The sequence below is a fragment of the Prionailurus bengalensis genome, chromosome C1, assembly GCF_016509475.1.
Source record: "Prionailurus bengalensis isolate Pbe53 chromosome C1, Fcat_Pben_1.1_paternal_pri, whole genome shotgun sequence".
Lineage (NCBI taxonomy): Eukaryota > Metazoa > Chordata > Mammalia > Carnivora > Felidae > Prionailurus > Prionailurus bengalensis.
Genome location: NC_057345.1, coordinates 52284696 through 52299559, shown reverse-complemented (window position 1 = coordinate 52299559; position 14864 = coordinate 52284696). Strand labels below are relative to the sequence as shown.

General features: G+C 35.2%; 1 protein-coding gene across 4 annotated transcripts in view; it reads left to right on the top strand.

Moving 5' to 3' along the window:
• The window catches only part of LOC122480594 (integrin subunit beta 3 binding protein), a 72444-nt gene that overhangs the window by 54126 nt on the left and 3454 nt on the right, over positions 1-14864 (top strand). The window contains exons 5-10 of one of the 4 annotated variants that reach the window (XR_006296600.1): positions 1916-1994; positions 2440-2536; positions 2982-3041; positions 9289-9339; positions 10008-10027; positions 12062-14339. Coding sequence is in view for 3 of the 4 variants with exons in the window: in XM_043575166.1 (XP_043431101.1) it covers positions 1916-1994; positions 2440-2536; positions 2982-3041; positions 9289-9338 (286 nt within the window). In the remaining variant the exon portion in view is untranslated. The remainder of the gene's footprint in view (positions 1-1915; positions 1995-2439; positions 2537-2981; positions 3042-9288; positions 9340-10007; positions 10028-12061; positions 14340-14864) is intronic. The other 3 variants (XM_043575169.1, XM_043575166.1, XM_043575167.1) reach the window with 3 other exon arrangements.

The window sequence follows — 14864 nt, the reverse complement described above, 5'->3', positions numbered from 1 at the left end:
GTTTTAGCTTTTGCATAAATAACTGTCTCTCCATTCCTTGTTTGCATACTTAATCTATTTTACTTGGTTGAAACATACTGTACCTATTCATCATGTATGAAAATTTAACATATTTGTCTTATTTGTAATAGCACAGAAATGTTAATAGATAACACTGATGTGATTTTGAAAAGCATTTAAATAGAATTTCTAGTTTCTCTCATAAAATCAATAGTATAGATTTGTGGTCTCTGAAACAGTAGTCACTAGCCAGCCACACATGGCTAATGAGCATTTGAATTGTGACTAGTCTGAAATGAGATGTGCTATGAATATAAAGTACATACCGGATTTTGAAAAAAAGCATAATGGAGAGGATGTAGAGAAACGGGAACCCTCTTGCACTGTTGGTGGGAATGCAAATTGGTGCAGCCACTCCGGAAAACAGTGTGGAGGTTCCTCAAAAAATTAAAAATAGACCTACCCTATGACCCAGCAATAGCACTGCTAGGAATTGACCCAAGGGATACGGGAGTGCTGATGCATAGGGGCATTTGTACCCCAATGTTTATAGCAGCACTCTCAACAATAGCCAAATTATGGAAAGAGCCTAAATGTCCAGCAACTGATGAATGGATAAAGAAATTGTGGTTTATATACACAATGGAATACTACATGGCAATGAGAAAGAATGAAATATGGCCCTTCATAGCAACATGGATGGAACTGGAGAGTGTGATGCTAAGTGAAATAAGCCATACAGTGAAAGACAGATACCATATGTTTTCACTCTTATGTGGATCCTGAGAAACTTAACAAAACCCATGGGACAGGGGAAGGAAAAAAAAAAAAAAAAGAGGTTAGAGTGGAAGAGAGCCAAAGCATAAGAGACTCTTAAAACCTGAGAACAAACTGAGGGTTGATGGGGGATGGGAGGGAGGGGAGGGTGGGTGATGGGTATTGAGGAGGGCACCTTTTGGGATGAGCACTGGGTGTTGTATGGAAACCAATTTGACAATAAACTTCATATATTGAAAAAAAATATCTCATGAATAATTTTTATTGATTACATGTTGAAATGATAATACTTTGGATATATTGGTTAAATAAAATATATTATTAAAATTAAGTTCACTTATTTCTTTTTACTTCTTTTATTGTGGCTACTAGAAAACTTTAAATTACATATGTGTCTTACATTTTATTTCTATTAGACTGCACTGATATAGATTATCATATACAGCTATGAGACTATATAAAATTGGAAAAGACACTAAAACTGCAAGAACGAGGGAATGGTTAAATCATCTTTGGTATGTTTACTAGGTACAATATTGTGCAGCCTTTAAATTATAAACATATGGTTGATGTGGCCAAAAACAAATATGTAATATTATATTAAGGGCAGAAAGTATGATATAAAGTTATAGAAATTAAAAAAAAAAACAAAAACCTAAGAGAATTTTTCCAGTATGGTAACATGCTAACTAGAGATAGGTTCAGTAGATAGGATTACAAGTGAAGTTTTCTTTGTTTCCAAATTTAATAGAGTGCCTTTGTAATCTTTTTCACACTGAAATATATGAAAACCGTAAAACTTCTTTTCCTATTACAAAAATTACTGGGTAACACTGACTCACAGATTTCGATGGTGTATTAGTGTTCACTTTGAGAAGGGAGCAAGCCAACTAACCACATCTTCACATCCTCTCCCACTGCTCAGCGAAAATCCCAAAGACAGGGTGATTGGTCACATACACTGTGTTTGTAAAGGGATGAAAGAATGATGGAGGAACATTTACATCTTCTACTGCTTTTTAAAGAAAAGAATTAGAAAAATGAACCTAAGATCTCTTAAAAAGAATTAAAGCTGTGAAAATGACGTGCTGTGTTTAAATGCTGATCTTGCTAAATATGTATATTTTTTCATTTATAGATTCATGGTGTTGCTATCTCAAGTTGAAAAATCATCAGAGGAAATCCTGGAGATAATGCAAAATTTAAGTAGTATACAGGTTTGCTTTTTTTTTTTTTTTTTTCCTTTGAGATGTATAATTTTTCATATATCTCCTACCCCATTTGAAAAAAGAAGATAGGAAAGAAGCCCTAAATTGGAGAATCCAATCCAGGAAAGAACTTACAGGGAATATGTCTAGTTACTTTTTATGTAGGAATTTCTTTTCTTATATGAACATTAATTAACCATAATATTTTAGTAAGATCTGGCTTTTTCACATTTAAAAGTAAATTTGTGGATCATGTTTAGTGTTTTTAATAAATTATTTTTATTCAGGCATTTTAAAGCTTGCAGTAGTTGACCTACCAGAAAAAAAGTTAAACTTCCTACCACAGAATTCAAGTTTTTCAGATGAAAGAAACAGTAAACTGTATTTTTACTAGACTTGTCAGCAATGTTGTATTTGTAGAGAACTTAACTCATTTAAGATGTCTTTCTTTTAGGCTTTGGAGGGCAGTAGAGAGCTTGGAAAGCTCATTGGTATCTCCCGTATGTCATGTTTCTTCTTACAAAAAGAAATGCAGAAAACGAAAGAACTAAGTAAGAAAAATTCATGAGTTTTCAATGACATCTCCATTCCTTATTTGTAAACTTATATATGTATTCTAATATTCTCAATTTTAGAGATAAGCCTAATAGTTTTTTCCCATATTTAAATCTGATAGACTTTTTTATCTATGGCACTACTGGACATATATTGAAAATATTATTTAGAAAATCAGAAGCCATGTATCTTTTACCATGATATGTTATTTCAGGGATTCTTGCTGAATATGAAGGGAAAGAATATGCCTTTGCAAGTGAATATCAGGCTTTTTAAAAATTTGGTGCTCATTATTTAAGGAAGATATAATAAGGTATTGCATTTTGTACTTGAAATCTATGTGTATTACTTAAAATTATTTTTTTTCATTAAGTTTTTCTAAGATGAGAAATTATTTGCATTCCACGTTAGTTCTTAACATGGGATTTTTTTTTTTTTTAGTGACAAAAGTAACAAAACAAAAACTCTTTGAAAAGAAGAATTCAGGACCTCCCAACAAAGGTAAAGAGTTGTGTTTTAATTTATAAAAAAAGATCCTTTCATCTCATTTCACCATTTAAAACCAATCATCATGAGCCCTTTTTTAGTGTGATCTTCTAAAAAATCATGAATCCCATTTGAAAAACCTTATACTGGATTTGGCAGACTATGATAACTTCCCTGATGATTAAATTTTAAAATATCTTTTGAAATACAATTTTCAGTTTAAGATTTAAATTTGGTCTTTTTATTAAAAGTTCTTGAGAATACAGACAAATAGGGGCAACAATGCATTAATATATAACAATTTTTGGTGTTGAATTAGGATTATACATTGCATAAAAAGTTACTCGGTAACCAGTGTTCTGAAAACCTTCAGAGCGTTAATGATGTTTGATCTACTGTGAACCCATATGCCTCTGAGCATATCACAGTATGGGAAACGAAATTAGCAGGTTTTCCCGTAACACATGCATATCCATACCTCAGTAAGCAAAATGATCGTGGACTATAAAATATTAAAACCTTTAGACCAACTTAAGAAGGATCATTTTAATATTACTGACATCAATGCCATTTTGCAATCCCTGCAAACATATGAGGCATAACTGAAACTACTTCAGCCATTCTAGTATATGAGACTATATTTAGGATTATTTAGGATCTTTAACAAGTCTGTGGTGAGACTGCCGCGGGAACTGTTGGGATTCCCTGCTGCTTACTTCCGAGGCCACCTGGGTAATTAATACAGGGCAAGAGCCCTGGCAGTACTCCTCCTGAACTCATGTGGGAAGAGAGCTGAGCAGGCTTCCTGAGCCTTTCAGTTGAGCAGCTAACTTCCGCCGTGATCGCAAGAATTTAAGAACATGAAAGCAGCTCTTAGAAAAGACTTGAGGTCTCTTCCCTCCTATACTGTGAAACCTGATTATAATGTGTACCTGGATTTCAGTGGTTTTAGTCTCCTTTAACATGAGAAATTTTAGAGGATCATAATGGGAAATTGTAATGATTATTATTTCCCATCTAGAGGAAATCTCTCTTCTTTATATTCTGTGCCAGTGGTATGAATATTTTTTTTTAATCTGTAATTTTCTAGAATTGACTAGAATTAGGCTTTACATAGTTGGCTTTCATCAAGTTTTGAGAAATGAGGAAAGGAAAGTTGTAGAATAAATAAGTGAATCATCATTTTAATAATGGGAAAAAAAATTTCCAAAAGTATTTTTTCCCTCCCTGAACATTTATTAAGACATTTATTAAGACATGTGGTAAAAAGTTGTCTCCTTTCAGTTATCTAGTATATACCAATTCTTTGTGTATATACATGACCAGCCTTAAAACTATTTTCTAGTATTTTAGGCATTAAAACTGACTTGCCCTTTACCAGGCCTTCCCTAAGGGCCAAGTGTTTGTTCATGTATAAAGGAGATCCTGTGACTAAATCATGTTTTAAAATTTCTAATAAGAATTGAATATTTGTTGTGGTGTAAATGAAAACTGAATTTAGATACATAAAATATGTAGTAGCTATGTATATAGATATATATTTTATATCTATATATATCACAATATATGTCATCTTCTGTTTCTGTTTCTTGGCAAGAGCTGCTTTAGCTCTTTATATTTCCTGAGTTTATTCAAATCTTTGTTAGCCTTTTAACTAATTTTTTAAAAGTATTGTTGTCTGAAAAATCTTTTGAAGGTTACTTTTTTTATAATATGAGTTTGAGTACTTTTACTGAGTGTTTTTCTTTCTCTCTCTGGTTCGTAATATATATTTTTTTTATTTTGGTGGTTTTATTTTGTTTTTGATTAAAGATGATACACACCAACACATACATATATATACATATATATGTATGTATATATATATGTATATATATGTATATACGTGTATAACTTTTTTGCTGAGTTAATTTTTAACCCCTTTTATTTACACATTCATTTTACAAGGACTTTGCTAGTGCTTTGGCATGTGAAACTAATTTGCTTTGTATATACATTCCTTATTTAGGGATCAAGCCTTCAGCTTTTTATAGAAATTTCTAATGTACTCCTTTCTTTTACTATGCTATTATCTAGAATTGTTTAAATTTTAAAATGTTTTGGGAATATTCATAATATTAGAAATTATATAATATAAAAACAACTCCCATAATATGTATGGGATTTGTTTTATTAGGTACTGAATGAAAATAAGAACAGGGGCATCTGGGTGGCTCAGTTGGTTAAGCGTCTGACTTTGGCTCAGGTCATGATCTCACATTTCATGGGTTCGAGCCCTGCATCAGGCTCTGTACTGACAGCTCAGAGCCTGGAACCTGCTTCAGATTCTGTCTTCCTCTCTCTCTGCCCCTCCCCCACTTACTCTCTGTCTCTCTCTGTTTCTCAAAAATAAATAAACATTGAAAAAAAAATTTTTTAAGAAAAAAATTACTTGTTTTACTATCAAAAGAATGTCTTTCAGATTCTCATAAAATTTTCCTAGGATAGTTAAAATAGACAATATCAGGAAAATTCCAGCATTTATGCTTTGTTGCCCCTTCAGCTTGGTCCTTTACTTCTATTTATTTTTCCATGTCAGGAAAAATAGCTTGTTTGGCATCCATTGCAGTCTTTATGACAGGCAGAGCAGTATAATTGTAAAAATAACATGCTTAGTGATTTAAATAAATAGACATCTGACACACATTCTTAAGGCTTTATGTAACATTCAGGGAAAATTAAAACATACACAATAACATTAAAAGGTACACTGAGATTTTCATAGTTTCGAAAAGAACTGGACGTTGCAAATCAGGGAATGCTTTGATAGAGTATATGAATAAAAGAGGATCTCTCTTGCTAAGTACCATTTTCTTAAACAAAGGAAAGCTTTCTTTCTTTTTTCAGTTACTTAGGAAGTAAGCCTAACCTCACTTTCCTAAATAATATTGGCTTTATGACTCTTAGAAAAATAATGAGATGAAAGGTCCTTTTTCTGTTAGATTTGGATGTGAATTTTCATAATTATTCTTAATTTGTTATGCTGAAGATTTAAAACATGACCCTTCAGTGAGTTGATACAGATGGAATGTCACATTATCATCACATGGTAAGGCATGAAATTTATTTACTTTACATAATCAACCTCTACTTAAAACAACTTAATACAGATATTCCCAAGTCAATAGATGGCATTATATAGTACTTAGTATTTTCATTTTTTCTGCAGATATTAGAAAATACCATCATTGTTTGTCTATGACCAGTACTTCCAGTAAACAAAATGTTTTTGAAAAGAATGTAAGCAAATTGTAGAGCCATTGCCAAGATACAAAATCTAGACACTTAGCTTTAGTCCAAAACATATTTTATCTGTTTTGAGAATAATTGTGTAGGTTGCAGTATGCATATTTGAAATGAAATGTAACCATCTAAACTTTACATTGTTCAAAAAAGTTGATTGTCTCAGCTGTTTATAATACAAAATATTTCAGAATTTCTAGCTGTGGCCTTCAAAAGAAAAGCACAAACTATGTTTCTGTTTTCTTTAGCTAACTTACTGTCTTACATTGTAAAATTCATCTGGGTTATAGGATTTTAAAGTTTTCAGATTCTTGGACTAGAGGACAAATTTTAAACTCTTTCTGTTCTAAGACTATAAAGTAGTTTGATACTGCCTTTTCATTCTAACCATCCACTGAAGTATTTTTTAACTTAAAATTATGTTGTTCTTTCCTCCACTCAGTCTTGAAAAAGCATTTATCATGTCGGCCAAGTGATTTCACTCCCTAGAAGACTACTACCCTTTTAGTTTTTCATACCTTAACATTAAACAATATCTTTGTTCAGACAAATACTTCAGTTTTAAAAGCACTGGAGTCTGAAGTTTAGACATGATGAGCTTTAGAAGAAACAACAAAAATTCCTTCCTATGTCTTAACGTTCTTGGTTTATCTGGAGATAAAAAATGGAGGTATTAGTTTTGGTGACACAGATATACATTAATGTACAACTGTAGTCCTCAGCTCTGTATCAGGATTCAATTTTCATGTATGTTGTACGTGGTTCATAGTTTTCCTATTAATAATGTTAATGCTCTTATTTTACACTGTTCATCACTGTTTTGGGGATACATTTTGACTGCTTACTTGAGATTTGTCTAGGATTTAAGGAAAAACAAACTGATTTATTACTTTTCAAAGCCTTTTAAATAATTTTTTCCATGATTTAAATTTTTGTATACTTCTCTAGAAGTATGATCACTTTTATATTTTAAATAATCCGTAAAAAAAATTAAACCATAGATTTGAACTCACTTAATAGCAATTATGTGTTTAAGAGGTGTAAATAACTTGGTATCAGACGTTACGAATATCCAGGTGCTCCGTATGTGCTGATGACAACAAAATTGAAACGAAAGACAGTAATAATTCTGACTGGTTTTCTCTGCAGAAGATATTGATTATTTGTGTGTGGTGAGAGATTTGGAAAATTCAATTAAAGGAGTTGTGCAAAGGTTTCATAAATTTTCCTTCTACAGCATGTACACAGACATTGTTGCGTATTAAATCAATGCAGCACTTCACAATATATTTTCTTTGAAACATAAAAATAAATAACATTTAAACAGTTCTGCTTACTACAGAAACAAATTTTATTTTCTGTGAAGCATTTAGTCATGTGCTATCACTGACTCATACACATTTGCCAGCTGTAACAAATTTTATAGACATTTTCTCCAGAGACATATCTCACATACTATGAATTTTTAAATGAGCAAATGGTGAAGAAGGGATGTCAGCAATATAAAAATTGATCAGTTAAAAGATAAAAGCATAAGTAAAGAGATTTGTATGGTAGTCTTAATAGGTTTTATTAAATAAAAATACTATAAAAAGACAGTAATGAACAGACTGAAGACTAACCGTTTTTGAGGTGGAGAAAAATTATTCTGGCACATTTAGTAGAAATTGGTTTTATGTCACCTGACAGGTGAACATTTTTTCCCCCATTTTAACTCTTAGAGTAGTCAGGAAAGCTCCTCAAAAAAGAGTTAGATAAATTCTCTAAGTGGTTTATGTATTTTAAACACATATGGAGAATAATAAAGCAGATATTTATAGTGTTATATAGCTAATTAAGTAGTTAAAGCAAGATTTCTGTGAAAAGTAAGTATTAGGTGATTTTTCCTCTAGCTCAGACTTCATATAGGAGGAAAGAAGTCATTTTAATTCATACTGTTCACACCTTATGCTTCAGCCCTCTGGAATCTCTCAGAACTCCAGGCCTCTCCTGCTCCTTTCTCTACCTAGATTGCTCTTTCTTCCTTCTCTGTCTAGCGAACTCCTGCTCATTCTTTAAGGTCAGCCTCAGATGTCACATCCTCTGTGACTCTCCCCAGCTCACCTAGGTAAAACGAAATTGCTTCCTCTTCTAGGCTTCTACAACACTTGTCTGAATGTTTATAAATGTATAACGTTGTAGTGTCGCAGTATATTGTAATCGTCTGGTTACAGGGCTCCTTCCGGGCTCCTCCTTGGCAAACAAACAAAAGTCATATCTCTATATTGTAGCCTCAGAACCTCGTATAGAACCTGGATAGAAGATCCACAGTGCATGTTCAATGAATGAATAAAAACAAATGCCATTCTAAGGATTTCTTAAAGGAATGTAAATATTTTCAAATACTTAGAAATTGCTATCTCCTTACGTGCCTCATCCATTTAATACTTTTTGAATGCCTCTTATGAGCCAGGCACTGTTCTAGCATTGGTGATATACTAAGGAACCAGACAGACCTGGTCCTGCCCTCAGGATTATAGAATCTGTCACAGAAGATAAGTAATTATAATAAAGGATAAGCATGTATTATAATAATAATAAGTTTTTTGGCACTTTCTTTTTTTTTTCAATATATGAAATTTATTGTCAAATTGGTTTCCATACAACACCCAGTGCTCATCCCAAAAGGTGCCCTCCTCAATACCCATCACCCACCCCCCATCAACCCTCAGTTTGTTCTCAGTTTTTAAGAGTCTCTTATGCTTTGGCTCTCTCCCACTCAGCACTTTCTATCCTAAATTCTTAAATGTATGTTTCAGAATTAGGCAAATCAGTAAGATGTTGAAATGAGAATTTATAGCACCAAAGCTATTTATAATGTAAAATAAAACTTTATGTTTAGGCTCTTTAATTTCATTCTATTCAGCATTTATTCTGCATCATATACTGTGACAACTTACTTTAAGCTGTTTTTTGAAAACAACACTTTTCTTTCTTACAGAATTATATCATCTTGACAGCTATGAATTCCTTAAAGGCATTTTAAACTGAGGTAGGATCTCACCTTTCTTTTCTTTTTTTTTTTTTTTTAATGTTTATTCAATTTTGAGAGAGAGAGAGAGAGCATGAGCAGGGGAGGGGCACAGAAAGTGGGAAACAGAGGATCTGAAGCCGGCTCTGCACTGACGGCAGAGAGCCTGACAGGGGACTCAAACTCACAAACTGTGAGATCATGACCTGAGCTGAAGTCAGATGCCTAACCAACAGAGCCACCCAGGCACCCCAGGGTTTCACCTTTCTAATTAAGGTTAGCCTTGTTAAATTTCATTGTTTTGTTCATGTGGAAACATTTTATTTACATTATCAAATTTGGTACTGTCTATAAAGAAAATAGAAACATGAACTTTGGAGCTGTTGTTGAAATTATAATCTAATTTTATAAACAAGAGGACAGTCTGACAAAATGTATGAGTTAGAGGCTGATTGAAAAGAACACCATCAGCTAGGCTGATCAGCTAGCACATATTTTTAGGTGAGTGTAAAGGGGGCTCTTAATTTAGCACCTTTAGTATAAATAACTAATTAGATACTGACAGGTGGGATATAGTTTCTGTAGGACACATGTGACTGAACAAGATATAACAAGTCTTTGAATTTGGAAATGTGCTAAATTAAGTAAATAATTATATATTAATTAGTTGTATCTTTCCTTCACAACAGTTCCCTATGGATTCAGCAATGTAAGTAAAAATGATAGATTTATAACTAGCTTATTATAACATATTAGCTAGAAGCAGTATGAGTCATAATGTGATATTAGTGTCTAATGTACCTATAACTGAAGGCTCGCATGAAGAGCTAGCCTATCTCAGACTTAGTGGCATCAATATTAATTAAGATTCTTAGAAGCTAACCAGATGTTGCCTGCTATCTCTTAGGAAAAAAGTTAATGCAAAATGAATTCTATACTGACAATCCATTTCTTTGGAAATGGTATTTAAAATTATTAGTATTAGCTTCCTAACAAACTAGCTGTTTTAAAAATATTTGCAAAGCATCTTATACACAAAATTGTGTCACTTTCATTCATTAGAATGTTTATTCTGTTGTACACTACAAATAATAGTTTATAATAATAGCTAACATTTATTGAGCACTGTCAATGTGCCAGACTTTATATATATTCCAATTAACCTTTTCAACAACTTACATGATATATAGTTATTATCTTTATTTTATAGGTGAGGAAACAGAGGCACAAAGAGGTTGTCCTGGGGCACCTGGGTGGCTCATTTAGTTAAGTGTCCGACTTCAGGTCAGGTCATGATCTCGCAGTTTGTGAGTTCAAGCCGCATGTCGGGTTCTGTGCTGACAGCTCAGAGCCTGGAGCCTGCTTCAGATTGTGTCTCCCTCTCTCTCTGCCCCTCCCCCGCTCACGCTCTATCTCTCTCTCTCAAAAATAAATCAACATTTAAAAAAATGTAAATAAGGGGCGCCTGGGTGGCGCAGTCGGTTAAGCGTCCGACTTCAGCCAGGTCACGATCTCGCGGTCCGTGAGTTCGAGCCCCGCGTCAGGCTCTGGGCTGATGGCTCAGAGCCTGGAGACTGTTTCTGATTCTGTGTCTCCCTCTCTCTCTGCCCCTCCCCCGTTCATGCTCTGTGTCTCTCTGTCCCAAAAATAAATAAACGTTGAAAAAGCCAATATTAAAAAAAAAAAAAATGTAAATACCTTGTCCCAGAATTACCTAAAAGGCAAAGCCAGGATATTAACCTGAGTAGTCTGGTGCTAGAGACGGTGCTTTGCTCACTCACAATAGTGATCTGTGACTTTCAGGTTTCTCTATTGGTCAAAGGTTTTAGATCCCATTAAACAGGAAGGATATAATATATATACATATACACACATACTTATAGGACTAAACATTTTATACAATTTCTGGCCCGTGGAAATCCAACAGAAACTATTAGAAGACAGTCATACATCTGGTAGAGAACATATGCATTTAGTATATGACAGTCTCATCCATGAACTTCAGGTAACTAAGGCGTGCTGAGAATAGCTTTGTGTTGCTGGATTCTAGTAAAGATCATCACATGTTTTTCTTTTTTTAATGTTTGTTTTGAGAGAGTGGGAGCAGGGGAAGGGCAGCGAGAGAGGGAGAGAGAAGGAGAGAGAGGGGGAGAGAGAGAGAGACGAAGAGGGAAAGGGAGAGGGAGGGAGGGAGGGAGAGAGAGAGAGAGAGAGAGAGAGAATATCCCAAGCAGGCTCCATGCTATCAGTATAGAGCCCGACATGGGGCTCAATCCCACCAACCATGAAATCACGACCTGAGCCAAAATCAAGAGTCAGACACTTAACTGGCTGAGCCACCCAGGTGCCCCAAGATCATCACACATTAGGCATGTTCTTCTGAGTCTTTGACTTGAGTAGTACTTTCAAAAGACTTGAAAGAATGAAAGTTGACCTACCACTCAACTTCCTTTTCAGTGGGAAGCAGTGGAGGGAAAAGACAAAGAAATGAAACTGGACTTCACCTTTGAGGCATTTCCCTGGGTTCTTTTGACTGTGTTTTGGGCAGTTTCTTTGTGATCTCACCCATTCCTTGGCTTTAGTTCTCACCTTAGTGTAGTACTGTATATGGTTTCCAAATCGATTTGTGACCTTCTCCTGAGCTGTAAACCCACAAGCTCAGCTGCCATATATTGTCCCCCAAGTGCGCTGATTTTTATTATTTCCCCCCCCCCAAATTCTTCCTCATTTCTGTTTTTTCTAGGGATTACACTCATCCAGTGATAAGACTCAAAACCTCAAATTTCTGTCCCTTTTTGTGGCCCCATACCCAACTGCTGCCAGGTTAGATCACTTCCGAAAATGTTTACCTCTCCTTTCCATGACCCCTGCACTAGTTTATTCCTTCATTACCTCTCATCCATATTATCCTCCCTATGGTAACCTGCCTCTCTGCCCCTTGCTCCCTTTCCCCTACAGCCTGTTCTGCTACTGGACAAATTATGCTTAAGAAGGTATCACTCTACCACATTCACAGTAAAATCAAATTTATACTGACATTCAGAACTCTCCCTCATGTGACCACAGCTTTCCTTGTCCTTGTGCCTCAGTCCAGATTATGTACCATTCTTCAGGCACATTCCTCAGAGAGAATCTTTCTCATTCCCTTATCTTTGTTCCTGTCTCCTTTGCTTGACATACGTTTTTCCCGTCATTGTCAAAAACTTACCCGTATTTCAAAACCTTCTTATAACTCACCTTACATTAGGCTTCCTCAGGTCTCTCTTCCATGTTCTCTCATTTTGGCCTGTGCCCTAGAAACCTCTGACAGTCACAGTACTCCTGATACCGTTGTGGCCAGCTTCCCTGTTCTGCACATCAGCTCCTGCCCTTTCACACTTCAGTGATTATTCCTCCTGACCTCTATTATTTACTGGGGGAAATAACCCATACAGATTCACTCCCAGAGCCTTTAACAAACAAAGCCTTTATAAAATCATGTTAGAATAAGAGATACTGTGAGTAAGAGAGGCAGCAACCTATGGGTCACAGACGTACAAAGACCAGCAAAGGGATGGTGGAAGCATGGTGTGGGTTAAATAGTAATAGGTGATACTGCAGGAGATATTGGGATACTTCATCTAGAAACAATTGGATAAATCATTTGGTGAACAAAAGTATATGGCTTAGTATAAACAAAGCACTTGCATAATGCCAACCTTTTAAAACCTAGTAGTCAAGCTAAAGATACAAGATTAATATTATACACATAAAATGATAATAATATAAGGCAAACTATAATAAGCAGTACAAATTCACACCTCTCTCCCCTCTTCTTTCCAGGATTCTGACCAATAGCAAGTACAAAAAGGGACTAGGAGTCCAATGAGGATCCAAGTATCAACTTAATTAGTTGGAGGAATTGATAACCTCCAACATGGCAGATCCTCTGGCAGAAACTTGGGGTAACTAATATAGATTGCGCCTAAGGCAGAAATGGAACCTCCTGTCTCCCACACTGAGTCTAAATCTTGAACCCTGTGAATCTAAACCTTGAACCTGAGGAGAAAGCCGGAACTTTGAAATAGACCTGCCTATGCTTGATTGCAGATGAGATAGATAAAATGGGCTGGTCTCTTTACAACATGAAATTAGGAAGCACAAAGATGCATTGGACTTGAGAGTAGACAGTGATGGGAAAGAGTGTTGTGTAAAAAGAGTGACATATATTACTGGCAAAATGTGGACCAATGTTCTGGACTTTGGCCAGTCAAGTTTGTCACTCCTCCATGGAGTATAGAGAGCAGAATAATTGACAGTTCCTTCCTCTTCAGACCAAGGAGTATAAACTAAGAACCAAATGAAGAATAAGCAATAGTATAGGAATACACAACAGACATAGATCACCTCAGGATGGAGTGATTAGGTCGTTATTTAAGAGTTCATTCTTTGAAAATCAATTCTAGTTATTTCACTCTACATTATGTCTGACAGAGGACCTTCCAGACCCTAGTAATGGAAACTTTGTACTTTACTAAGAAGCTTGAATTTGAAAAATGGGTAATTTTGATGGGCTGTATAAACATACGAGGCAGAGAGAACAACATGAACAAAAAGGCAGAAAAGCAGAACGATTGAACAGTAGGTTCAACCACATCATTGACAGTTATGATCACTAGGCTTAATAAGTTCAGACTTTATTCATTAGGCAGAAGTGGACCAGTGAAGATTATTGTTTACGGAAGTAACAATCCAAAATATATTTTAGAGAGAATATAGTTGTTATACGAAGGATGAATTCTGTCAAAATACTGCTCATTAACTGCATCGCTATGTCTAACTTGTATTTCGTTTGTGTTCTGAGATAATTCATCTCCAGAGCCAGTATGGCAGTGTAGAGATAATACACATGCTATGCTCCCTTCTAGCAGTCATGATCAATCGATGAAACTTCTCTGCATGGTCTGGCGTTATAACAGAGGACAGGATTTGGATTACACGTCCGTACCCGCTCTACTACCTACTTAGCTCTGTGGCCTTAAGTAAGGCACTTGGTTTCCCTAAATCTTAATTATAAAATGGGACTGATAATATTTACCTTGTGAGATTGTACAGAATAAGCTTAACTAGCACCTCCCCCATAGTAACTATTTAATGATAGTCTTCCTTTCCTGAATGGTATTGTCATTAGTTCTGATAACTATGTATCAATAACCTACAGGGATATTAAGTCAATACTAGAGTGCTTAAAATCTTCTATAGGAATTCAGACCAGACTCAAGTTGGCAAGAGTTGGTTGTTAAGTTGGCAACCTACATTCTTCTAGGACAAGAATATATGTAGACTCCCATGAATAGGGAAATATAGGGGACTACCATGCATTACTTCTTCATGGCTGCCGGTGTAAGCATGAATGGGGTATTTCAGGAATCAAAGGTCCACATGCCCTATGGGAAATGTGTCATCACTTGCCAATAGCTGCTCTTGTCAAAGACGTCCTCTCACACAAAGGTCCTAAGCCAAATGACAAGAACTTCTGCCACCACTAGGAGTCCCCAGAGGGACAC